This window comes from Paralichthys olivaceus, chromosome 4 (genome assembly GCF_024713975.1).
Source record: "Paralichthys olivaceus isolate ysfri-2021 chromosome 4, ASM2471397v2, whole genome shotgun sequence".
NCBI lineage: Eukaryota > Metazoa > Chordata > Actinopteri > Pleuronectiformes > Paralichthyidae > Paralichthys > Paralichthys olivaceus.
In genome coordinates this window covers 16,256,136-16,282,845 of record NC_091096.1, presented here as the reverse complement: position 1 = coordinate 16,282,845, position 26,710 = coordinate 16,256,136, and the positions used below count along the sequence as shown (strand labels likewise).

General features: G+C 42.8%; 1 protein-coding gene across 2 annotated transcripts in view; it reads left to right on the top strand.

Moving 5' to 3' along the window:
- Nucleotides 1–26,710, top strand: part of kiaa0825 (KIAA0825 ortholog) — a 118,001-nt gene that overhangs the window by 26,698 nt on the left and 64,593 nt on the right. For both annotated transcript variants that reach the window (XM_069523912.1, XM_020093598.2), the window contains exons 10-22: nt 2,950–3,227; nt 4,416–4,566; nt 6,660–6,850; nt 9,106–9,312; nt 10,031–10,141; nt 11,873–12,012; nt 14,591–14,770; nt 17,574–17,795; nt 17,897–18,201; nt 18,432–18,538; nt 20,893–21,037; nt 23,632–23,784; nt 25,201–25,295. In XM_069523912.1, the coding sequence (XP_069380013.1) occupies nt 2,950–3,227; nt 4,416–4,566; nt 6,660–6,850; nt 9,106–9,312; nt 10,031–10,141; nt 11,873–12,012; nt 14,591–14,770; nt 17,574–17,795; nt 17,897–18,201; nt 18,432–18,538; nt 20,893–21,037; nt 23,632–23,784; nt 25,201–25,295 (2,285 nt within the window). The remainder of the gene's footprint in view (nt 1–2,949; nt 3,228–4,415; nt 4,567–6,659; nt 6,851–9,105; nt 9,313–10,030; nt 10,142–11,872; nt 12,013–14,590; nt 14,771–17,573; nt 17,796–17,896; nt 18,202–18,431; nt 18,539–20,892; nt 21,038–23,631; nt 23,785–25,200; nt 25,296–26,710) is intronic.

Here is a 26,710-nt window from a genome sequence, read left to right as displayed (position 1 = left end):
ATCAAATGTAAACAATGCAACAAAGACATGAACCTTGGTTCGGACGATGGTCCAGACTTTCAGGTGTGAAAATGCCCTAAATCCTCCTGCTAATTTAATTATTTCTGAAAAACCAGCAAACATCTACTCCTGATTCTCCCTCAAACTCTTGTTCAATCACATTCCTCCATCTTCCTCTCAACTCCTCTGCTACCCACACCTCTCCTCTACACTTCACACTGTGCAGACTCTTATTACTACTTCTCTCTTCCTCCTCCTCCTCCTCCTGCTCTCTCCTCTCTCCTCCAGCTCCTTACACTGACAGTCGTTGTGGCTTTCATTACTAACGAGTGTCAGAATTTGTCTGTGCTCAGAACCTCTACAACATATTTACGTGTAGGTCAACGCTTTAAAGATGAGGGCCTTTCAGCCCAAAGGTTATACATGCATGCATTTGCATTCAATAACACCGAGCCAGACAGACATCCAAGACAAGGCCGTGAGATATTATATATGTATTTCCCCCCTCCCCTGTCCTTTTTTGACACTAGCCCCGGTGTTTGAGCAGAGAGCAAATTACTGTACAAGATGTGAGCGTGAAATATGGCTGGTTTAAAGGCATTATGATGGATCAATATTTCACTCATTTATATTCATATGTTCATACCTCAATCCCCCCTTTTTTTCACGTGAACCCACTTCACTGTCTGTATTACTATACATATGCAGGCTGCCATGATACTGTTCATCCATCAGAGTACTTTAGATAGTGCACTTTTTTTTCATTGGCAGTCAGATGCGTGCTGAATGCCAAATACCCTGCGTTCAGCAGCTGGAACTCGCCCTCCTGTCAGAACCTGGAATTGAACTCTACTTGTTTGGGTGGGCCCCTCTAACCTTGATGCGAGCTCTCTATTACAGCAACAGAAGTGCCTCTTCTGTATTCAGACTACGCTGAAGCCCTCACCTGCGTGTTCAGCTCTGCACTTGTCTGTCTGCTCCGAATTCAGCACACACACAAACAGGCTTCTCGAGCACTTAAAAACTTCATACAATCTCTTTCACCTTGCTGCAATAGTCCTGGTGGGTTTCCAGGCTTTGATCTTAGCTAGTTAAGGTTTCAGTCTGACTTCAGCGTGCGGTTTGTTTTTTATGTGAGTGTGTATGTGAGGATGACTGTCTGCTCACTATGTGTGCGTGTGTGTGTGCGTGCGTGCACGCCAATGCCAACACTGTACGTGTATGAGATACTTCTCCAGGCTCTCTCCATCACCCTTAATGCTGCTGCGTTTTGTCTGCCTCTGCCTTCTCTCGCTCCCTCTCTCAAAGCTAAGCTCCTAACGACTACATGCAGTCAGATATTGACTTAATTGTCCAAACGGCCATTGTTCCCAGGCCTTCTAACCACACTGGGAGCTTTTTTCTGGGGGAAAATTGTGTAAAGAGATTGTGAGATTGTCAATTGTGTACACACGCCAGAGCCTTGATCTGACAGTATGTCGAACTTTCCAGTCCGCTCCACATTAAGTCAAGTAATAGAGTGCGTGATTCTAGACACAAGTAATACATGATGTGATTGATTGATCGATTAAACTGGCATCAAGGTTTCTGAGTTATGGTGATGTTTTTTTTTTCTTCAGCGTGACCTGGCTCAACAGGGAGTATGGAAAATATGCTTTGTTTGAAGGAGATTTAAGGAGATCTTTAAGAATCTGCCTGACACATAACTCACATGTATAGCTGTATAAATTTGGATTTAAACTCAGACACATGTGTGACTCCCTGGCACTTGCCTGATCGTCTTTCACATGGGCTCAATGCAATGTCAATAAGAAGCACATGAGGCAGCGGAGGCAGTGGTGTTCAAGGTGTGTGTGTGTGTCTTTATGTGAGCCTTGTTCTCTGCAGTCTGCAGAATATGTGTTAAAACTATTGCACTACCACCTAACCTTAACCTAACCTTAACCTAATCTTAACCTTAACCAAATTTCATCTAACCTTAACCTCACCTTAACCTAATCTTAACCTTAACCTAACATTCATTTAACCTAAACCTGACCTTAAAGCATGTTTTCACCTGAAACCTTAATGATTTATCTTATGGGGACTTGCTTTGTGGAAGAAAAGTCTGCATAATGTCATACGTAGTCTAGTGCCACCTTTGCGCAATTGTCTAAACTATCAGTGCAGTATTGTGTCAACCATGCTGATTCACACAGTGTTATCATTGTATTAATTGAAAAATTAAGATTTCAATGTTTAGTAAGTGCCGGCTAATACCCAGACTGCTTATCTGCGTCTCTGCGAGCTCACACACTCAGCTATCTTAATACGCCTTGATCAGCCACTCTCCCAACCCCTGGAGAGAGAGCAAGGTGCAGGCAGCCCTGTCCCTAAAGGCCTCTCCTCAGGACAAATGTGGATAAAAGTCTTGGTTGTTGCTCCGGCAGTTTATAGAATAAGATGTAGGCCTTTTACATTGCTGAAACATCTATCTCTCTCTCTCTCTCCCTAACTCCTTCTCTCTCTTACTTTCTAACCTTTGCCTGACCTTTTCTGTTTCTTTCCTCTCAGCAAGTCTGACACCCCACCTCTTCGTAGTTTTCTGCTTGAATGTGGTTAACGTGATGCTATAAAGTAAGACAAGTGCTGAAGCTTCCTCCAAAGTAAAGGTTTTATTTGACCTGATACCAATAATGCATGTTCAGCAGCAAAGTTTATGTGGAGGGCATGTTTGTTTTAGACATCTGTATTCTGCAATTGCACAGAATTTCAGCTGTAATGGCTTGCACAGTGTGAGGGAAAGATCCATGTGAAATACTGAAACCTTGACATTCAGTTGTCTCCTTGCAAAGGTTCCATTATTTACATCTAATAACTCCTTGCTGGTGGGTTTTCTGTCCATTTTTCTTCTTACTGAAAGATTTTCCCTCTGTTGCTGAGATCATCTTCCCTTATTTCACCCTTCAGTTTTGTGGAACGATCGTGGCCGAGTTGGACGCCTTACTACCCTTGGCAGCAGCCTGCAGAGACAGCTCTCTCTTGGAGGTGCGATCCAGCTTTGTGGAGGCATGTGGAAGGGCGGCTTTCGCCGTATTGGGCCGTCTGCAGGAGAGGGCCCTGGCGGTTCCATCTTCTGCGCCTGTGAAGAACCTGCCCGCTCTGCTGGCCTCTTGCATTTATTTGCACCAAAGACTGGAGCACTACCACAGCAGGCTGAAAGATCCAAATACTACTGCAGCTAAAGTGTAAGGACGACATATGTTTGTTGTTATTATGGAATGGGAGAGGAGTGGTATATTATGTGCTTATTATGCGATTGATATCTGCAAAATGTGTCTGTCTGTCCATCTGAGCATCTATAGTCTAAGCCTGATTTTGCTCCACAGTTTAATTTAATAAAAGGCTTGTAATGTGCTAGAATCACAGAGAAAATACTAAATGGAACCACATTCACTGATGTACAGTGTAAACCATCGACTATATGTAAATATGGACGATGTCGCCAAAGTGCCTCAATCTCCACCAGGTGACTGGCTGCAGTATACATCACAGATTCTGCCTCCTGCATATTAACAGATGGGTCATTGGTCAAATTAAAAAGAACAAAAAATGGTTGTCAATTTTTATAACTGTAGAGATGGCCACCTCAACAGATAACCTGATGTGCATTGCAAATACTTGTGCCACAGTCTGAATATCAGTTCCTTCAGTAACTTCAGTAATTTATATTCTTCAATGGTTTTGCACTTCTATCCATATACACTTCATATAATATTTATTTAATAAGCACTGAACTAAAGAATCGATAGGTAAAAGAGATATCCAAAGTATGTGAGTCCAAACATGTACAGAAAACTGAACGTTTCTGAAAGGTTTTTAAAAATTTAAAGGAAAATGTACAATTGAGATCAAGAGGAGGGGTCCCCAAAGTAGAAAAAATGGTGGAAATGATTGACAGGTGATAATGACACCCATGTTATGTCTACATCTGGTGAGTTTTTATGCCTCATAATACCCCCGTAACCTCTGCTCTCTGCGGATCCCCCTCTAAAGGCATCTCTGGTGCCCTCTCTGCCCCATTTGTCCCACCTCTGGCCCCGTGGACCCCTCCACCTGCACTGTGCCCCCTCTCGTCATAAAGCACGTTTTTCCTCTCTCCACCATTCAGTCCCCCTGGTTGTAAGCCCCCTTGCACCCCTGTTAAACTCTCGCTTCTCTCTGGAAAGTATCAAGGCAGGCAGATTTAAAGGATATGAAATGTCACACTAAACTTTCACAATAAATCAGCGGCTCTTTCATCGAATCATTTCAGCTCACGTTTGTTTGATAGCTTCCTGAATAAACAGTCGACCCATTAACCCATCTGTGCTTTGTTTCTTTATATGATATCGATTTTATATATAATTCAAAAAATATATTTCTTCTGTGCCTAGACCCCTGACCTTACTGCCTATACAGAAGTACCAAGAAACAGTAGATGCCTTGAAAAACCAGCTGACCAGCTATTGTGTCCAGGTCTGCACTTTGTGCATTCTTCACGATGCAGAGAGTCACAACTGGGCTGACCCCAAACCCTTCTACGAGGTAAAATGTCCTGACATTTATTTTGTTTAATGTTCTTTTTTTAACTTAAGATGCCTTGAAACATGATTTATCCTGAACTCTTATATGATAAAAAACAGTGTACAAGTTTGCCTGTCTGAGTTTTTACTGCTAAAATTTAAAAAGTCAGTAAGACATAAAACAGCCCCAGTATTGTTTGGTATTTATTTCATTACATTCATTGTAAAAAGGTGAATAATTTCAATGCCACGTGTCTTAGCAGACTTGTTCAGTAGAATTCGAGGAACTCAAGGAATTATACTCTGGAGCTTTTCCCTGCTTCTTCTTTTCATTCCCACAATGCACCTTTACCTCCTACGCTCCCTCTTCTAACCGAGCCTTCGACTCTGAGCTCCCTGAGAACATCTGTGGCTTCCATGCTGCCCCGGGGGCTCCAGGGATTCAGCTGTCTGAAGTCTGCAGTCTACACTGGGACCGTCTGGAAACAGCATAGGGCCCCTGGAACTCCCCTACCTTTATGCCCTTAAACCAATCTAAACCTCGCCTCTCTTTCTTACTTTACCCCGCTTGTGCCTTTTTTCCCTCCCTTTGTTCCTCCCTCCCTCCCTGGGTCACTGGTGTCAGACAGACCTGCTGTGTGCAGGTGTGTGCTTTTGTTTAAGCACGGCTGTGCATCTGTACAGATGAATGCACGTGTGGGTGTGCAGCAGCATCTCGGGATGTGTGTTTCATTTGTTATGAGTATGTATGTATGTATCTATCTGTATTTTTGATGTGTGTATGTGTAGTTGTATGTATTAGGTTTCCATCTCCTGGATACACAGCCCATGCCTTGGCTCTTTCACAGTTCAGTGCAGCTCCAGAGAGACCCCTCTCCAGCTTGCCTTTTTCTTTCTTTTTGTTATTTTATATTGATATTGACACATTCATGGCTTAGAAATATTCAATAAGCCATAGTAACAACATATGAGAACGTGACCTTGGCTTACCTTCTTGCCACATTTTTGCCTTTAGAGTCTGAAAAGAATGCAAAATTAAAAAAAAAACACAAACAGTTTATTCCATCCTCAATTCCCTGTCCCATACTCAATGCTATTGCCAGGTTGTCATCCCTAATAGGAGTTTGTTCATAGTTGACCTGGCTGGTTAAAGAAAGTTTGACTCAAAAGAAGGGATAAGACATCTCAGCTGCATATGTAGTTGCAGCCGCCCTTGGTTTTGAGCCAACATCCGTGTCTGCGTTTGCTCCACTGAGTCCACAGGCGGAGGATGGCGGGCTAATCCCGGACATAGAGCTCGGTCACGCTCCCCATCAACGAGCGATCCCTAAATGACTGGCTCCAGGGCAGAGAGGGAGGGAGAGCAGGGGAGAAAACTAAAATATGAGATAGAGGGGGTAAAGTGGGGCGAAATTGAGAAGGGACTGAAAGGTATGATGAGGAAGTTGAGGTGTGGACACTTCAGTATCTTCACCACACACACACACACACACACACACAAAAACACACTCACATTCATACACTCACACACCATCCACAGGAGCAGTTGGTTGTTTGAGGTTAAATGTGGATTTCGAGCGAGTTGAGGTAGACGAGGAAGGTTTACTGAATGAGTCGTTTTCTGAAAAAGCTGCAGGATGCCATGATAATAATCTCCTTCTCTCCATCTGTTCTCCTCCCCTCTCTCTCTCTCTCTCTCTCTCTCTCTCTCTCTCTCTCTCTCTCTCGCTCTCTGTCTATCTGTCCTCTCAGTATTACATGTCTTTGCTCACTTTATTCAGAAAAGTTCTCAATTCCTCTGTATATGTGAGTGTGTATGTGTGTGCCAATCGTGATGTGTTCTCCAGTTCAGGACTTTAAAGCAGTCTAAAATCCCAGTGGGGGAAGAAACCCAGGTGCAGAGTGCAGGTGGCGTGACCACTGAGACATCCTGGTGTTGACAGAACTGCCTCTGCCTCCGTCTCCCTCTTTCTTTTCCTTCATGTTTTCTCTCTCACTCTCTTTTTATCTCCTCTTCTCTGCTTTTTTCCCCTTCAGTGTCAATGTCCATATCACAATATATCTTCATCTGTTACCCCCTCTCTCTCTCTCTGCATCCACTGCTTTCCTCCACAGGGCGAGCGCTGTTCCTTCTCAGTGCAGATGTGGTTCTATTTCCTGTGTGGGCTCCGTAGCGACCTGTGGGCAGTTCTTCTGCCAGAGTTGGCTAAGGATGTGCTTGGCCAGGTGCTGTCAGACACTTTACTAACACTGGTGCAAAGATACACCACAGCCCAGCCTTCATACAAGAGACATCTGCAAATCAGGTATTCTATCGTTTAGCATCTTGACCTCTTTGATAATCATTTTAGATTCTTTCTCTGTGATACAAACTAGGTTACTACTAAAATAATAGCACACCAAATGTATTACTACACTGCAACATTGGTCCTTACACTTTCTTGAAACACGGATGTATTGATATAATAATGTATATTTTTCATTTTTCGACCATCAGATTTTTTTGTACCATTTCAAATTTTAAAACATATTAGACATTTCATTGGTCAACTGCTTTGAGCTCCTCTAGAAAATCGGCCTCCACCCCTGCTTTGTCAGAGTAGCCTTTAGGTGTGCATTATGCAAAGAGACGGAAATATCAGCTGCACTTCTGACGGTGCATTTCAGGACCTTCAGGAGAGAGGGGCTACCTTTAACTCTCCAGAATTTTTACATACAAAAGCTTCAAAAAGCTGAAAAAGCACAATGGGTTCACGGTGTCGCACAGTCACCTCAAAGTAAGAAGGTTGCCGATTCAAATCCCAGCTTGGCCAGGGTCTATCGATGTAGACTTTGCATGATCTCCCTGTGTTTGCATGAGTTTTTTCTCTGGGTACTCCAGCTTCCTCCCACAGTCCAAAGACACGTAGATTGGGGTCAAGTTGATTGGAGACTCTAAATTGACTATAGGTGTACCTGTGAGTGTGAATGGTTGTTTGTCTCTGTATGGTGGTCCTGCAATATGCTGGCGACCTGTCCATGGAGTACTTTCACCCAATGCCAGCTGGGATTGAAAGGATAAGTGGTATAGGTAATGGATGGATGAAGAATATGTTTTTGTTAATAGCAAATATGGATTGAAAGAGTTTACACCAATTTTATTTTCTACCTCTATTGAATTCACTGGTTAAACCTGAACACAACACACACCTATGTGGTTATCTTCCTCTGAATGAAATTGAAAGAAAATGTACACAATCACATTTTATACCAGTATCAATTTCACAATATAAAAATGTATATACCGTAAGAGAAGATTTTATCCTGGCTGCACAGCAGTCATGCATTATAATGGGATGGTAATTAAGAAAGCAATCTCGCGTCAAGGTCCTTTAGCTTTACAGACTTCCTGTTAATGTTGGCTTTACAGCACAGGTTCAAAGTTTATTCTTGACCTTGGCAACAGCAGTTGAGAAGGCAATCTAAACCTCAGCTTCTAAGGCAACAAGGACGAGAGGTGCTTAAAGTACTTACTTACCTACAATTCCACGACAAGTAAGAAAACTTAATCTGCTGATGTTGATCATGTGATCTGATAAAAAGCTTCAGAACAGCTACTAAATGGACCTTGTAGCGATACTTTATTTCACTCAGTTGTTGTGTGAATTGTTAAAATTGAGCTTTGAACCTCAGGAGTGGTATTTGTTTCCCATCAAAATGGTTTGATGTAGATCTAATGTAGATCTTTGATCTTTGATGTGAACTGAGTAATTTTCTCTTTATCGTCCTCACTATACATCTCTGTATAATCTGCATGAAGGCAGGCGATGAAGTATATTTTATAAATATAATCACCATTGGCCAAGTTTCACTCAGCTCTGTGCAGGTTCCTTCACCCCGTCATGGTCTCTCCTGTCTCTTTTCTCCTCCAAATAGCTGAATGATGACAATGAACAGGTTAAACTGTGACCTACGTTGGGCGGAGTGACAAAGACGAAGTACAGTATGCACATGTAGCACAGCATGATGTCATCACAAAGCCTGGTTTATGTTGCTCGGTAATGCCTGACAGTTATAAAGTGTAAAGCTAGTTAAAACAGAACTTTTCAAAGCTTCTCCAAGTTCCCTATTTGTACAGATCTCACACAGGGACTCTTACACTACCTCAGCTCTCCTGTATCAGCCCATCTCTGTGTGCCTAATATCGATTAAGGCCACAGGGAAGCAGGGATGAGGAGATGAGCGATGATGAGCAGCTCTCCCCAACCAATTGAGGAAACAGATTTATGGGCATTTAAACGTAAAGGCAGTGACTTTTATAGTGAAATCCAAAGCCAGCAGTACACTTAACTTTCCAGCAGTAAAATCACCAGGAGGTTCTGTTGTCTGACTGGTTGTGCAATGAGGCGATTATGTCATAATGTCATGGTGGGTGCCAGCCTCTGAAGACAGAGACGTTCACTTTCACTGCCTCTTTCTCCTTCTCTTTTTTTCACGTGTTCTCACATATTCCTGCCCCAACTCATCTTTTCTGTTTTCATCTCTACATTCACCTTTTCTCTTCGCTCCTTGTGTGTCCTAGAGGTGACATCACAGCGATTTTGCTGTATGTGGAGCAGCTCATGTGGAGTTTGTGCGAAAGTCCCGAGGCCTTGTTGAGCGCCAACCCTTCGCCAGCGATCGCCATAATCGCAGGGGGATCAGACTGGCCGGACCAAATCCACAGCCTGTGTGGGCAACTCCTGACAGTCCTCGTTATTGTCACAGCACCCCTAACTTTGCTGTATAGGTTTGTATTTGCTTCATGTTTTCTGTTTTTTAACTTCAGTGAAATATGACCTCTGAATTACCTCCACCAGGGATGGGGATCCAGGGTTTTTTATCACTGTCTTAAAGATCCTGTTCAGACCTGGTTTTAACATCCGTCCTAAGAGATTCAAACAGAGGTTGTTTGTGTGTTTGTGTGTTTGTGTGTGTGTGTGTGTGTGTGTGTGTGTGTGTGTGTGTGTGTCGGCCAAGTGAAAGAGAGAGATTAAGAGAGGGAGAAAGTAAGTAAGTAGTATCAGGATGGGCTCACTTATTGCATTCACAAAGCAAAAACCATTTGGGTGCATTCATGCCTGTACTAATAGAGCTGACCTCTTGTGATTGGATCACTAAGGGTGGGTGTTAATACCGGGTCTGAACAGGGTCTAACATGGTGAAATATGCCATTAGCCTTTGAGGAGGTATGCGCTCTCTGAGTGTCCTTCAAAGATGGTCATGTGGTTTTAGAAGCTGAGTCTGAAACTAAGTGTTTCCTAAATGACCATGAATTTGGACACCAGATTTATAATAACATGGGTCGGCTACTAATGTTAAAAAGTAAATTACGATTCAGTAAGATATATTTTGTTGTATGATATCACTACCTGAAGCACTACTGCAATAAAGGGGTGCAGGTGATTTTTTGGGGATATTGAAGATATATTGTTAAAAGCTGTCCCATGCAATCTCATTTCCTCCAGGACATTTATGATTAATCCTGCGAAGGAATCCATGCCACAGCAGCCTGACAGCTCTTTTGTACACTGGCTAAACGCTATCAACCCTGACCTCTTCACGGAGCATGCCGTACGGTATGTAAAGCACACCCATCACACCATCTATCACCTGTCTCCACAGCAGGTACACATGCATGTTCTCACACAAACACACATACACACATACTCTGGTATGCTAATCCATCAACACACACCTCCACCCACTGTTTGTAGAGAACCATATGTGTGTGTGTGGAGTTGGAGCCAAATACTGAATGTGTAGATGTAAAACCAGAATGTGCTCATAGCTTCAAGCTAGAGTTAGTCTGGTAATACAGCACAGATGCAAACTGTGAAAGAAAAAAAAAAAACTACTGTTGCCGCAGACACTTATTTTATTTATGTTTATGATGTTTGCTTTACACATGAGGTGTCAACAGAATGTGGTGTGCGTGTGCTTGCGTATGCTCAGATGTGCACATGCCGGAGTACATGTGCATCCAGTTACCTTTGTGACCTCCGTGGTGCAGTCCCCTCTCATCTCCCACACAGCCAGAGGTGATGTCATTGCGTGCTGATGGAGCACAAATCAAACTAACCCCCGCTCTCCTGCTCCTAAGTATCGGAGAGCTGAAATTAGTTTATTTTTATGACCTATTTATTTCTCTGCTCCCACCTCCTGCCTGCATGCGAAGGCGCCAGGGGGCCTGCCAGTGGGCCCGTGGCCAGATCCACCGGTCCTTTTTCTAGGACCCGGCCTCTGTGGCCAGATCATTCCCCAGACCATTAAAATAAAAGCCATTGTTATGGTTATTAAATAAAACAATAATAAAATCACAAAGCACATAAATATATCATCTAGCATTGCTGTAAAAGAAAGCATCTGAAGTTATGTTTTCTGGCCTTTTGTGTGTTTCTGCATTTGAACACATTCATGCTCTGCTTTGCCTTTGCACGTGTGTGTGTGTGTGTGTATGCATCTGTGTCTCTATGTGCTTCGGTTCTGTAAGCTGACCCTGTGCTGTAGTCGAGTAGATTTATCAGAGCAGTTAAAAGAGGATTTCTTCTGGATTTGCAGTCCCAGTGACATCATAAATTGCGCTGTCAGATCGAGGAATAGTTTTCCTCAGTCAAGCAGCAGGGTGCACCCTGTTCCAGCTCTCCAGCACAAATAGAATGTTTAATTTCTGGGCAGATACCCCCTGTACAGCCTCCCGCCTCCTCGCTCTTCAGACAAACTCTGTCCTTTCCTTCCATTAGATTTTATTGAGATGTATAAAGTAACATGCAGGCACACACATGTTAGCATGCTCTCACACTTGCGCTTGTACATAACAACGAGCATAGGCAGTGAAGGGTGCGCGCACACACACACACACACACACACACACACACACACACACACACACACACACACACCAAGGATACGGCTCATTACCCACAGCTGCCTGCTGCCTCTTGCTTATACAAAAGATGTAGGAGTGGGGTACTGCTGTATATTCATGTATTTGGCTGTCTCCCAAATGTTAATTTGCTTTTAGCTGGCCAAGATTAGAGCTAATTCCTTCCCGGTGCACACTATAAGTGAGCGAGAGTAAAGGCATTTGCAGACTAAGCTTGTATCAGGAGTGAGTGACACTGAGGGAAGTTACACTCGTGGCATGAGCACCATTTCCTCCCAGATTGTCCTTCAAACCAACTGTGACTACCGTCCTCGTGTTTCTCTTTTTTTCCTCCATTGTTGCCTTTTGTTAAATGCACTGCTATCTGTACTCTCACCTGACACTGCAGAACTGTCAACTTTGTCTTTCTGTTTTCCACTCTTAGAGATGGCCTTATGGGCCAGTCAGCCTTTGCATGCCAGCTGAGGCTGCTGACCTCTAACCCTGGATGCAATCCCAAGTTGCTACTAAGAATGCTGCTGGAAGGAGATTGTCACCTGCCCAGAATACTCCTTGAAAACTCTCGTAAGTCTCTCAGAGTATGAAAGGGTACATGTTAATGGAATAAGGGAACAATAAGTGCATACATACACAGTCTACAGTATATGCATGCCTAATTGTCAATCTTCAAGACTTCCTTTAACTCTTTAATAAGATTTTTATACAATTCTGGACCCACAGAGCTGATCGTGCAGGAGCTATGTGTGGGATGGTGTTTACCAGTCTCTTAATTACGGTGCTCTGAGATCCTAAGCAAATTATATAGACCTTAGATGAGCTCTATCTATTTTATGAAGTTATCATCAGCATCTTTGCCATCATCATCATTTTCACCTTGGTCATCATCATCACTAAATCAATAGAGCGCAGTAATAAACACTCAACAGGCCCGGGCGGAGCACACGGGCTGACCTTTAAAGATTTTCCCTTCCCTTTTTCTCTCCTCCGCACCAGCAACAGTCTAACCTTTAAAGACTGTTGTGCACTCGCACATTAATTCACATTATAGCGACCTCATTAATAACAACTCTCACTGTCTCGTTCTCTCGCTTGGTCTGAGTCTGGCTCAGAGGCTCTGCAATGCTTCTCCCCGCACGCCGCCGTAAATCAACGTTGGAAGCGCTGACTCTCGCGTGTTATCATGGTGACGGGCTAATTAACCAGGAAGCAGACAGACAAAAGGAACAGCTTGACTGAATGACTGCGCTCCCATAAGCTACTGCACTTCCCCATACGGGTACACCTACTATTTTTATGTGCTGTATTAAAAGTTAGAAACTGGTGAAAAATTGTGACGAACTTATTCATAGATAACTAATACTGTGAAAAACATGGTATTAAGTTTCCTTGTGATTAATAACATGTATACATAATAATTTATTAAATATTTATAGATAAGTTACACATTTCATTAGAGAGCTAGCTCATAGCTCTGCAACTGTAATTTCAGAGGGATAACACCTCATCCACAATTACAAAAACAGTTTTCACTTTTGCAAAATCCCTAAATCAGGAAATAGATTACCTCTGGCACACACACACACACAAACACACACACACGCTCACACAAACACACACACACACAGCCTTTTTATTATGATCGCTGTGTCTGCTTCCAATTACAGAGGTTTACAGAGAGGGCCCCTGTGACTGGTTGACTGGTTGTCCGGAAGATAAACAGGTGTATGTATTGGCCATGTATCAAGGTTGGATAAGCTTAGAGACAGAGAAGGAGGGACAGCAAGTGAGGAGAAATAGAGAGAGCAACTGAGAAAATCGACACTGAGACACAAACACGCTGGATTGATTGCGTGCTGCCGCGGCAGCGGTAGAAACTCCGCAGAGACGTGGCAGCTCACTGTCGTCTGTTTTTCCGAAGTCATCTGCTGCTCCATAATGGGATCATTATTAAAAGGCACCTAGTTAACCTGCCATGCTCTCCAGCACCCCAAGTGGAAATAAATGTTAGTCGCCCTGTTTCCTTGGACCACTGCAGCAGTGATATCAAGATAACCCTCTCCTTAAGGATCAATTACCAAACAGGCAGAGAGCAAGATGCCGGTACAACCCACATCATGCTGCTGAGTACACTGATCGTAGGTCAGGGTGCTTGACCACTTTTGAGTGTATGTTTGTGGGTGTGTGTGACAGAGAAAGAGAGAGTAGGGGACTTAAGAGCAAGTTTGACAGAAGGAGACAGAGGAAATCATTCGGACCTTGAGTGGTGGCAATGCTCCCAACCTGTCTTGTATTAACTGATGTTGCTGGCCCTGTAATGCCGGGGCTAATGCAGCCCTGCCATTTTAAAATAGTCCACCATTACTCACACGGAAGCCATGTTTTTTTCCCATCACAGCGCCCCCTTCATTGACTGCTGCATTGCTTACATTCTCCTGCTCAGATAGCTGTCATCTCCCACACAGCAGACTGACAGACCTCTGGATGTCTGCCACCTCTGGAGCCATGGGCCCTTCCTCAGCAACCCCTGTCAACTTAACACACACACACGTGTAAGCACACAAAACACACATATGTAGACATCCATATGGGTTACAAACGCACACACCTCCATCCTCAGCCCCATGCTCAGACAGCAGCCCCCACGAGGACACCCTGTCAAAACCTCTTCCTTTTCACTTCCTGTCTCCATGTGCTGTGGATCCTAAAGCCAGGGGGCCTTGAAATCTGTTTCTTTTTCTTTTTTTTTTCAGTCTGGTTTTTCTCCATCTAACACAGATGTGTTTTTTTTCTCCTCCTTCTATTCCACAATGCCTTTTGTTCACCCTTTCTGTTAACATGTGTCAGGTTGGGCAGCCTTGACATTTTCCACTGTGTTTTTGTGCACAGAAATGAAGTTGCTGTTTCATAGGATTGGGTTTTACATCTTTCCCCACTGACCTCCACACGGTTGATATTTTCTGAATCATTATTCTAAAAAACACTCACCTACGCACTCCTGAATGTTTATTTGCGTATGAGTAATCCTTTTCATGTCTTTGTCAATTGTTCCAGAATATCACGTTTCATAAATTCAAACGCAATTATTTGTGTTTTTGCCCAAAAGTGCTTCGCCAAAATGATTTTATTTGTTTTTCTCTTTCAGATCTTTGCCAGGAGAGCGCCTCAGAGATGTCTGCTGAGAGTTGCCAGGCTGGAGACAACTTCATAGTCCCATTGTTCAATCTTTTCAGCTGCCTAAATAATGTTCCAAAGGCCTTGACTCAGGCTCTTCAACCATATCTGGAGAGGGCACATCTATGGGAACATCTCTACACACTGGCTGGTACAGTCACAACTGCTGCTGTTTAAAGTTGTAGTTAAGGGGTCATTACTTCACACAAGAGTGCAGCATGGGTCCCTGAGAGAAAACTAACTGAGCTCAACCCTGAACCCAACAGGCATTGTTTTTTATATGTCCAAATCCAACCCGAGCACGATGCAGTTAAGGCAAAGCTGTCTCTGTCCCTGACACACAATGTTATTACTTGTTTTCTCCAATTGCTTACATGTGCAGCATAAAAAATCAGCCCATCCTCATTTCAAAATTGTCCGGACCCAGCCTGTTTGGTCCTTGTGGGCTCAGGTCGGGTATCCACACTCTACAGACTTTACATGGGTGTAGGGGTTGATATTCAGTGTAATACTCAAGGCCATATTCCTTTCTCTCTAACTGCATGTGTGTCAAACATTGTTTGCTCTAAAATAAAATGCTGTTATGACAGTTTAGTTCTCATATCAATAGAAATTAAACATTTACATAACTACCCTTGTAGTGTAATATAAGATGGTATATATCATATATATATATATTTTTTTTTTAACTTCAGGATAGCAACTTAAATGTAAACCTTTTATAGTTTATTTGCTCAGTGTTATCTGTTTTTTTATTTATAAAGGCCTGAATACTGCATTTATTGTCTATTTGATGCTACAAAATGAAGTGATGATAAAATATTAAGCCAGTACCATTCTCACTTTAACGAATTGGAGAAAAACTGTTTGTCTCCCAAAATACTGAGACCGAGCTCAGATAACAGGAAATGAAATGTCTCTAAATGTATCAGACATATTTCTAAATACAACACTAACTCTGCCAAAAAAGAATATCTCTTTTTTTTTACAGCTCATGTTGACATTGCATGAACATGAGCATGACTTTAATACTCTGTTCCAGAGGCTGCAATTACTTCCCAACTCTTTTCTCTCTTTCCGTCTCTCTCTGATACAGAGCTTAATCAGAACTCCCGTGGAGTATGGGGCTCTTTTTTTTTGGTGATTTTTATATCCTGTGCAAGTGGTAATTATTGTAGCATAAATTAGGGTGATTGGAGTAGAGCATTTGGATGGAGACGGAGCAAGGGAGGGGTCGGAAGAGGGAAAAGAACAGAAAAGTGATAGAGTGAGCCAGAGAGAAATTCTCAATGTCATCCAATCATCATTTATCCTCACAGGGTAATTAGTTTAATTATTGGAGTGTGCCAAATCTTTGTATTATAATTTTGGTTACAGGATACCCCCAGTGCCCCCATTTCTATTTAAACTGTGCACTGAGTTAACTTTAATAGATTACACTGAGAGTTTCTGCACTTACACTGATGTTTCATCACACGATAGCAGCTTGTTTCAAATCAATACACTGGTCAATACGGTAGCAGGCGGTATAAAGTCTGAAAACTTTGAAAAATAGGTCTCACCTGCCACAGAGTGCTTCTCCTTCGATAAGCTATACAGTTTTTTTTGTTCTGCTCCCCTATTCTTTTCTATCGCTCTGAGGTGACACATTTGTCAGACGTCCCTGGAGATTTCAGGGCACTTCCACTGCCGCCGCTCTCGTACTATAACTTTCCACGTTGTAGACTTTGGTTTTTACAGCCGACCTGTGTAGGAAGTTTATGGGTACCATGTTGTATAGCTGCTCCGCTATCAATGTGAGCGGGATATGAAAGGGCAGAGCGATGAAAGAGTCCGTGCACCTGGAGAAAGCGCTAAGATTTCTAGTGTCAGACCACCTGGTTTTGATAGAGAACATCTGAATTTAACCTGGTATTACTTTCTTTTAGTGAGAGTAGATATATCAAGAAAATACTGTTATTTTAACAGCAGCTGTGTCTCTGTTTTCCCATTGTTGGAAAATTTGAATCATTTCTAACACAGACTGCTGTTCAATAACTCCATGGACTATTCACTCTTTTAAAACCCTACTAGGAACATACTTACAATATAAAATGTAGCCCACTCTAATTTGGTCGCAATCATGAAATTGTATATGCCTTTCATTTTTATGTTAATAGTATGGCATGTCTGTGACCAAAGGTTTTATGATTTAAGACCTTTTATAGTAATAGTAGAATAGTATTTTAATAGAAGACTTATAAAAGCTCCTATATACAGTGTGTTCTTGTTCTGCAGCTATACTTTTAAACTAAATAAAAGAAGTGAATACAGAAGGCAACATGTCTGCTTTGAAAAAAAAACTCTCTCTGTCTGTTTGCAGTTTTAAAAAAAATTATAAAGTGATGGCACATGTACTATTGCAGGACAAAAGCTACAAAAACTCCACTCCATCACAGTGGAGTTGGAGCTCTTAGAGCACAAAAAGGGTCATGGTCTAACTTATACCCAAGCTCTATATTTTTATTTAAGTCTTGTTGATTGAGTTGTTAAGGACTTAAACTTCAAGTGTGTAAGATTTAGGTGAAAGGGAATACAAAATAATCCTGGGGATGTTGTCACTGGTGGGTTTCATCTAAATTGTATGAAGTGTTGTTTTCTTTACCATAGAACGGGCCCTTTATATCTAAATACTTTATATTTGCATGGAGGGAGGTCCTCTCAGTGGAAGCCAACATGTTTTTTACTGTAGTCCAAATCAGACAAACTAAAACCTTTTAAGTTTTCCTGACAACTGAAGTTCAACACAGGTTCTCTTTCATGTTTGGGAGGGGAGGGTGAAATGAGGAGTATTTAGCTGCAACATAACACTTCAACTCTAAATGTCACTAAATTCTGCACACTGAACCTTTAAGTCTTCAGTGTAATATTCTTTCACTCACCCTTCTTTACCTGCTGCTTTATTTTCTCCTCAGACAAAACGCAGACAGCGCCTGTGGTGATCAGCTGTGTCCACTCTATCATCACCAAGTCCACCAACAGCCTCCTGGCACATCTGGTCTCCATGGTGATGGGTTGGCAGGTCACGGAGGAGCACAGTGGTATCCCTAATATACCAGGAAGTGTCCTGGCCAAGATACCCAAGGAGTGGAACTACACACCACTGATAACTCAGGGAAAAGAGACTTCCACTAAAAGTATATATGGACCCTATGTCGTATTTTTAACACAAGAGAGTTATTAAACTTTAGAGGGTTGTTCTTTAAAACTAACAGCGAACACTTCTTTCTCCTTCCAGCTGTAATATCTCTTGCCATTCAAGCCATGTCTTTCATCTTCATCAACCTGCCCATGGCTGTGGCGTCTGTCCCTCTCCCCATTCGCTTCCTGTTCCAAGTGGCAGAGAAGCACCTCTCCCAGCATGCCCGGCAGCTGCGCTCGGTGGGCCTTTTGCTCTGGGCCTTGCTGGGCTGCCTGATCCAGGGCCTCGAGAACCCAGGCACAATAGAACAGATCAGTGGTTTGGCCATGGATCGTGGGGCAAAGGACTGCCTGTCCCTGCTGGCTGAGTGCCTACAGGCTGCCATGGACGTTCAACCGAAAGTAAGGACTAAGGGTCATGGAAGAAAACAATAATAATGATATCACTAATAATAATGCAGGGGTTTATCACAATGTGGGGTACAAACACTTCTTAAAATCAAGATTGATTCTAATGTATGTTTAAAATCGCTGATACCATCCTCTAATCATAGTAGAAGTTGATCTAATTTCTGTCATGTGGTTATTTTCATTCTTATTTACCTTGGTGGTCTGTTGTGTGTGCCTGGCAGGGTGTCCCCAAACCTACGGTGCTCAAGGTGCTGCAGGCTCTGGAGGAAAAAAGACCAAAATGGATAAACATGCAGCTGCAAAAAGCCCGGAAGCTCTGCTCCGACAGGTGAGAGGTCAACTGCAGGGATTAAGTGAGAGGTCAAGGTCAGGATGGTATTGATGGGGTTTATAATAATGTTTTTCATACATGCCATACGTGTATTCTCCGTCATTAGTCTTGGTTGGTATTGATTATTCATGTGCACTTTCCAAAAAAAAAAGAATGCACTTTATCCAGATTATCTTCATGATAAAAACAGCTTTTATATTAAGTGGATTTCCTAATACTTCATTTTAGTGATTCATCAGTCGTAACGTTGATGTTCAAACTGATCAAACTGACTGATGGTGTGTTCAGACACTTGATGTTCAATAAAGATTCTGGATAAAACAATGAAAACAAATGTAGCTTGTATAGGCTTTTTTTAATTGAGCATTCAGCTTCTGATGTATAGTATCATGGAGGTCATTTTTTATTAAAAAGCTCCATGAGTAAGATCAATGAATCTCAGATGGTGTGTTTGTTGTGGTAAATGATGGACACGCCGTCTGACCGAGTGGGCTGCGGCTCAGAGTGATGGGAAACCAGCTTTCACTTTGGGCTGATCTGTGACCTTTGGCTCAGCGTTTTTGCTCGTTCCCAGAAATCGTGTCTCCGGTCACTCGCTTCATCATAACAACAGTCCGGATGCATCCATCCTTGTAAAAAAAGGGTGATTCAGCGCTGTAACACAACATGTACAATTAAAAAAAAAAAAAAAAAGTAGATTGATATAGATAAATAAAAAACACTTAGTGGATTATGGCCAGTTCTAGGAAATGTCATCTGTTTCTGGAAGAGGGGATGAAATTGGAGGAAGAAAAAAAAACGGGACTGAAGGGGCTGTGAGGAGGGGGGGGTTGAGTGGTAAAGTGAAAGAAGAGTGATTATGTATCACCTGTCGGAGGCATTCAGTGGGATCATTACTATTCATTAAACTAACCTTCACAGGGATGTGACGCCTGGCTTGTAAACAATCAGAATACATTGTCAGACAGAGAGAGAGAGAGACACATAGACAAAGAGAGAGAGAAGGAGAGAGTGTAGTGGATGTAACAACTCTAAAAAACAGCACTTCACTCACACACACACACACACACACACACATACAGACCACCCTCTATAAAGAGCATTTGCCCCTTCGCGAGCCCTCCCATCTCTGCTCCCTCATCCCACTTTCCCCCCATCCTTTCCCAACTGTAACCCCCCACCTCCTCCCTCCCCGCGCCACCCACCTTGTCTTTGCAAAGTAATTTGTAGAGGAGAAGATTATTGTTCTCCATCATGGTGACCCTGGCTGGGCTGACGGGATGCATACACAGATGAAGATGAATGCAGTTATTCCTTGGCGGAGGTCTGCCTCTTTCAGGGCACATTGGCCCTAATGACATGATTGATAGGCTGTCCCAAATCCGGAGGGGCCCTCATTAATCACCCCGCTGACTGAATCCAATCATCTGCTTCACCTGCACAGTGATGGACAGGAAAGGATACAGTGCAGGTGCTGACACGGATGCACAGCCACCAACCGACAACACCACCGCCGGGCCGCCCCGGCAACGCAATGAAGGGGATGTGTGTGGACTAGACGGGACTCCTCTTCCTTCGCCACTCTCAATGTCAAGCAGCCAATGGGTTGGCTGACAGGCAACACCACTTCTGCCACCTTATAATTACAAAAGGGAAGAGAGAGAGGGAGAGAACAATGACAGGAAGTGTATGTGAAGGAGAAGGTTTGATGGACGGCAGAATGATATCCATCTATACTAGAAGGGCAGGGAAATGATGCCGGCATCTGCCAGGGTTGGGGACTGTACATGCATGAGGACCTTGACACACAATTACACACACATATACACTCTTAAGAACACACACACACACACACCAATCATTTTTAGAGCCGCAACATCCTTCGGTCAAAATTCCCTACATGGATCTCATGAATGGTAATGAAAAAAAAGTGAAGATTATTTTATTATGTAACCATTAGTAATTTGTTCTTATTCACTCTCACTAGTGATAGCCTTGACCGGACTCTGTGAAATTCAGAAAGATATTGAAGCACAGAGAATTTTTTTTCTTTCCAAGAATTACACTTTAAGTTCCTTTACCCTCTGGAATGAGTGATTCCAAAAAACTAAAGATATATATCTTAGACACAGGAGATGTTATTTACTTATCTACAGTCAAGTCCTAACAGTATCCAAAATGCATCTCTCAAATGGAAAATACTTCCTCAGCCAGTGGGTGGTGTTCAAATTGAAGCTGACACCCTCCCCTCTTCTTATTTCCTCTTTTTCCTCACTCTGTTTTTTTTCCTTCTGTCTTTTTGTCTCCTCTCCCATCTCCTCCTCCTTCTCCCATCTCTGTTTCTCTTTTAGTGTGTTTGAGCGAGAAAGAGAGAGCGGAGTCGCTGCGGCTGAACTGACTGAGCAGAAAATAGGCCTGATGCTGCTGGAGGTCTGCCACAAAGCAGGTGGCAGCGACTACCTGAGGCAGATCTATCACATCATCCAAGGCAATGAGGTAGGGAAGCACTCCCTCTCCCCAGCAATTAGGTGGCTGCTGGCCTGAGGCCGCAGGCTGTTCAGGAGGAGGGGAGGCAGAGGGTGATGGTGGTGCTGGTGGTCGGGTGCTGCTTGTGTGCAGTCTGCTTGTTCTGATCTTCTGTTGTTCAGGTGACCTCAAGGGTGCAAACCTACAGTGATTTCCTGTGTTATATGTTCACCACATGGAAAGAAGAGGGAGGCCCCATACAGTTTTTTAGAGTTATAGCGTAATGCTCTGGAGGAGGAGGCCACAGTGAGGAAGAGCAGTGACTCTTTTGGAACTAATTACTTCAGAGGAAAAGATTTACAAAACAAAAAGTACAAGCTCTCTCAAAAGTGCCCAAGTTGATTGGAATAAATACATTTGCAGTATATGTTATATTAATAAAGTTATTTCCCTAAACAGATTCTGCATGGGACAAGATTTTCAGGTTGTAAGCCTGCTGGCTCCCTTTTCTTTTTTTTGACCAATCTCGTTTGAGCAGGCAGATGGTCTGTGTGGAAAGCAAAAGCGGTGGAATATTGACCAAAATGCATTGACTATGTGCTTTTTATCAGCATTCATATGCAGAGAGGTGATGATAGACAAAATGTCGTCTGGCCCTAAAACACCTACAGAGAACTGTCGTTGTTTGTGTTTTTGTGTGGTGAAATGTTTGACTTGTGTGATAAAAGAAACTATTGAGACAATAAACAATGTACGGCGATCAGAAGATGGAGTCTTGGCCCGAATATCTCCTGTCTACACCAGACGCCAAAAATGATTGGCTATTGCTCCCAGATGTTAATTTGTCATCAGAAGATAGCTGCTGGGCTTTGAGACATAGAGCGTTCAAATAAACAGCTGGTTTAGAAAAAAGTTCTTTACATTGGTAGCAGACTCTTGTAAAGTACAGTAAAAAGGAACATGTGAACAAATGACACCAACAAATGCTAGTCTGCACTCAGTATCACATACTGTATACTCCATGAACATATTACTATTGCAATAGCTCCTTCAGTTGAAGAAGATTTTACTATATTTTGTATCTGTCAATAAACCAACAGTGCAGTAATGTGTTCCTCAATAATTTCCAACTTTCCCACCATGTCTGTCACACTCATCCCGGTTGTTAAGGTCCAGCCTCATAGGGAACTTACTGAAAATGAATAACTTGTTACAGTTACTGGTTACTGCTTTCATTCATTGAGTTACTTGAAAGTCATTAGTTACTGGGGAAAGAAACGTTTAAGTTACTTTTGAATATGTGTTTAAATTCTCATGTGAATGCACACAAGGACCGTGTTGTTTAAATGTTGCTCAGCCTGTTACACAGTGTGGAACAAGTCAACTGTCAAATCTTATCTTTCATGGTCCCCATTATCATGAAGATGAAGCAGCCTAAGTAATGGAATAATAAAACACAACTGATGTGTTTTGATAGTCCTATTTATTGTAGCCTCAACAGGGCTTTAAATCAAGTGCTAAGTCAGAATTACAGTTTTGGCATTGTGAAATAAAGTAACGGCTGTTTCTCAGACATTTACCGGGCGCTTCTGAAGATTTGAATTAATCTTTTTTGATGCAGAGACCTCACACTGACGCGTGGTCTAAAACTCATCAGTATATTTTTGTCCTCGAGGGAGGAAAAATAATATCTATACTTCCAGGGGAGAAACGTTGCATCATTTGGACTGCCGGCCATCATCTGGGCTTCTGGTGATTTATTGATTCACTCATTTGTGACAATGTGAAGTCATTTGTCTGTTATAGTCTGTGGTTGTCTATTTCACAGAGTAGTTTTGTTTTCATATATATTCATAGGTGCAGTAAAAGAGCTAGTTGCTCGTGTGAGAGTTACTGACATGGTCGACCTATAGACTGTCTATTAGGACACAGCATGGACTAACACAAATATAAGCACCATATACATTATGCTGCTGTTGATGGAATCCATAAACAGCTATAACTCTATGTAGCAATTTGAGAGAGCGTGGATGGGATTCCCGAGCAGGCTCGGAGTTACCCCGCTGGCAGCTGGAGTATCTCTACCCACCCAAGGTCGAGACAAGAACACGCAGGTCAGGGACAGAGTGAGCTGCTGGTGAGGTGGAGGGGAGAGTGGGTTCGGAGGCCATGTCAAGCTGACGGATGGGAATATAGAAGATTCACACCAGGATGCCCGTGTACACACAAACACTCATTGAGACGTACTGTACACACGCTCATTACTTTATACTGTCCATCCTGTAGGCACCTGTGCTAAGTAACTACTGGGGATGATGCTAAAACAAAAACTTTTGTTTCAACGTTTGTTCAGTTCCCATTACTTTATATCAGAACTGAATAGGTGGACAGAGACTATTCTGTGCACAAGTACGACTTGATTAGATTGATGTTTTTGTTGGGTCAGTCAAACTAAATGTCAGTAAAAAAAAAACACTTTTGAGGAATATTGTCTTAATTGCAATATAAAAAAATGATTCAGAGTATTTGCTTTTTTTCAGTTTAAAAGGGTTTGGTTTTTAAATCTTAAAGTTTTGACCTGGTCATAATTGTCTGTTTTCTTTTTCTTTCTGTCTTGGATACAGGAGCTGTTGTCGAAACTGTGTGGGGGCACAGACTCGTCAAACGACCCTCCTGGCTTGGTGAACTTTGTCCTCGGCTCCGAAAGTCCTGTGAACGCAGCCTCTTTCAACCCTCTCCACCAATTTGACCACATTGGCAAGAAGAAGCTGGATCAGGTTTGTCAAACATTTATCATGGCATTCTGGAGCAAATCTTTTCTTTTTCTTATGTATTTTAGCTCCATGAAACGTCTGATGTCACGGTGGTTATCTGAGTCTTTTCACGTCTTCATGTCGGTGTCGTTTTAACTTTCTCATAAGGCCAGGAGCTTAAAGTTGAAGGTTAGGAGCTTGTTTGAGTCTCTAGCGAACTGGATACTGTGGCAGTCTCTGAAGTTGTCAGGTCTTACTGCAGGCTCGGCTTCCCTATTCTCCATAGGTCGCTGCCTTTTCCAGGCAGGAGTCAGGTTGGAATAGAGAAAAAGAACACTGAAAAGGTGACGGGATGAGAAAAGTTTTCCTTTTTACATAAAAAAGGGAGTAACGTTAAAGGAGTGTGCAGCGTTGAAGTGCACTTCTTTGTGGGCTTTGAACCGTATACCCTCTTACCCCAAGCTTATCCCCCGGAGTGTCACCATGGTGGTAAATTAATCATTCCATTTTCTTCTATACTTAAAGGAGATACGTCTACCTACAGGTTTTTATTAGTTGAATGAGAGAGTTGTCGGCTTTCCCACTTTTTAATCGTACAAGGGAAACACCATTGCTATCGCATAAAACAGTCTACAAAGGCGAGTTTTTCCTCAATGCATGTTTGTGTGTTTCTTTCTACTATTTAGAAATGGATTAAATATACAATATTTATATATTTGTGATCCCTTGTAATGTTGACACTATTTGTTTTTTTTCAAACAGACACATTTTAATCCTAAGACTTTGCCTGTTTTGGGCTTATCACAGGAGGCTGCATAGCTTTGCATAGAAACACCCTATTAAGAGAATGATTAAAATGCCTTCTCCGCTTCAGGTGCCTGTGTTGTTTGTCAAATAAAATGGTGGGAGGAGGGGAAGAAAAAGTTACATCCATCAATCACCTATGACGAAAGAGCAGAGGGGGGAATGGATGGATGGAAGAAAGGAGTGGAGTTCTACTACTTTTGTCAATAAAACTCAGCCTGGAGTTAAAAGTGACATTTTGGCAATCAAAGCAATCTGATTTTTATTTGCTTTCCCAATATGGTGCTCATGTGTTTGTGCATGTGTGTGTTATAGTAAAAGAGAGAGAGAGAGAAGGGGGGGGTTAGCGTTGAGAAAAAAATCGCAGAGCGGTCAGAAGAGTAACGACTCCCTCCCAAAATTGATTTATCTTTCTATAAATGATGGCTACATCCCCCCAAATGGATTTATAAATTAATTGCTGTCTTATTGGAATAAAAACCGTCTTGTGCGGACATGATTGATCGCCCGGTGTCGGTGGCCTGCACTGGGGACCCCCCTCCTCCTTTGTTAGTGGGTCCCAGCTGGAGCGGTAATGCACTGATGGTATTAACCCTGATTAATAACTAACAATGTGCTCTCCTCATACATCAACAGAGTGCCGTGGTGGACTGGGCATGGGACTGGCTGAGGCTGCTGCCAGCCTATCAGGGCATGAGTCAGGTCACCTTCAAAACTCTGCTGGCCAACAGGTAAAACAGTAATGTCACTTGTTACACACACATGTTCACTGACAGCAGCGTGCACGCGTGTGTGTGCCAGTGCCAGTGTCTTCTTAATGGTTTTATGTTGTCATCAGGATCCTTACTGGTGGTTTTTTGTTTTTGAGGAGTCTTTTCCTGAATTAAAAGTCTCGTTCTGCAGAGGCATGTGCTGCACCAGTTGTTCCTTTACCTGCACAAAATGACGTGCTCACTTGGGACTCCTGAAGCAAGTTTTTTTCCCCCACCTCCCTTTTGACATAACTTTGGCATAAGCTTTAGTCATTGGGGACGATATAGCCTTGCTGCTCCTCATCAGAGCTTTTATTATGTTCAAACACCAAGGGCTCGTGTGGCTGCTGAAAAGAAAAAGAGCTTTGGAAAGAACTCTTTTGAAAAATTATATTGGAGTACGATAATATGCTGACTCATGTCTTTGTGAATGCACATGTGTGACTCATCGTCATGGACAAATCTTTTGCAGAATTTTTCAACTGCGGAACTCCTCCTTTCTGGGATACTCTGGAGTCCTTGAGGCAGATATAAAAAGTAGTTATAGATGAGGAAAAAGAGTGTCTGGCTCAGATCTCAGTGTCACCTGATTGAAGAGTTTTTCGCCCCAAGTCCACCTCTCCTGTCCCACCCATCCCCCCTCCCTCCTGTTCGGCTCTGCAACGGGCATAAATATTTATGCAGGTATGTGACACATATTAGATGGCAATACTTCAGGCTGTTCCCTGTTCTCCATTCACAGCTGTCATGCTGCCAGCTATCAGGGAGCCATGGGGCTACAGCACCTTGTCTCCACGCCTACGCCCAATCCATTCTAAATCACCACCATTGTAACACACACACACACACACACACACACCTTTATAACAAAGGGCAAGCTCTGCATCTGCCAAGGACACAGGTCTAATAAGGGTGAAGTACGCAGCTCGGTGCTGTGACGAGCTTTGTCGCCTTCATGCCTCTACCCCCTCTTCCCCCACACACGCACACACACACACACCATATTTCGTCCCCTTAGATGGTGCTTTGTTGCATGTTAAAACAGATACTGTCATTGCTTGACTGAGCCAAATTAGTGTTGGGGCATTCATGAATAGAAACTGAATGAAGTGGATATGAAGTCAGATAGGAAGACAGAGAGAATAAAGATAGATTTGACTCGGAGTATGACACTGTGAGTGACGTGGGGAGAGAGAGCAGTCAATACTGACATGGCACCAAACAGCACAAGGACGGGTGGGAGTGGGGAGTAAAGGTTATATAATTCACCCTAATCTCACAGTATCAAAGTTTCTGAGATTCTGTCACTTGCCTCATTAGCCTCTCTTTGTCGGGCCAGAGGAGCAGATTTCATGGAGGATTTGGAGAATGGCTTTGGTTCTGCCTACGACGCT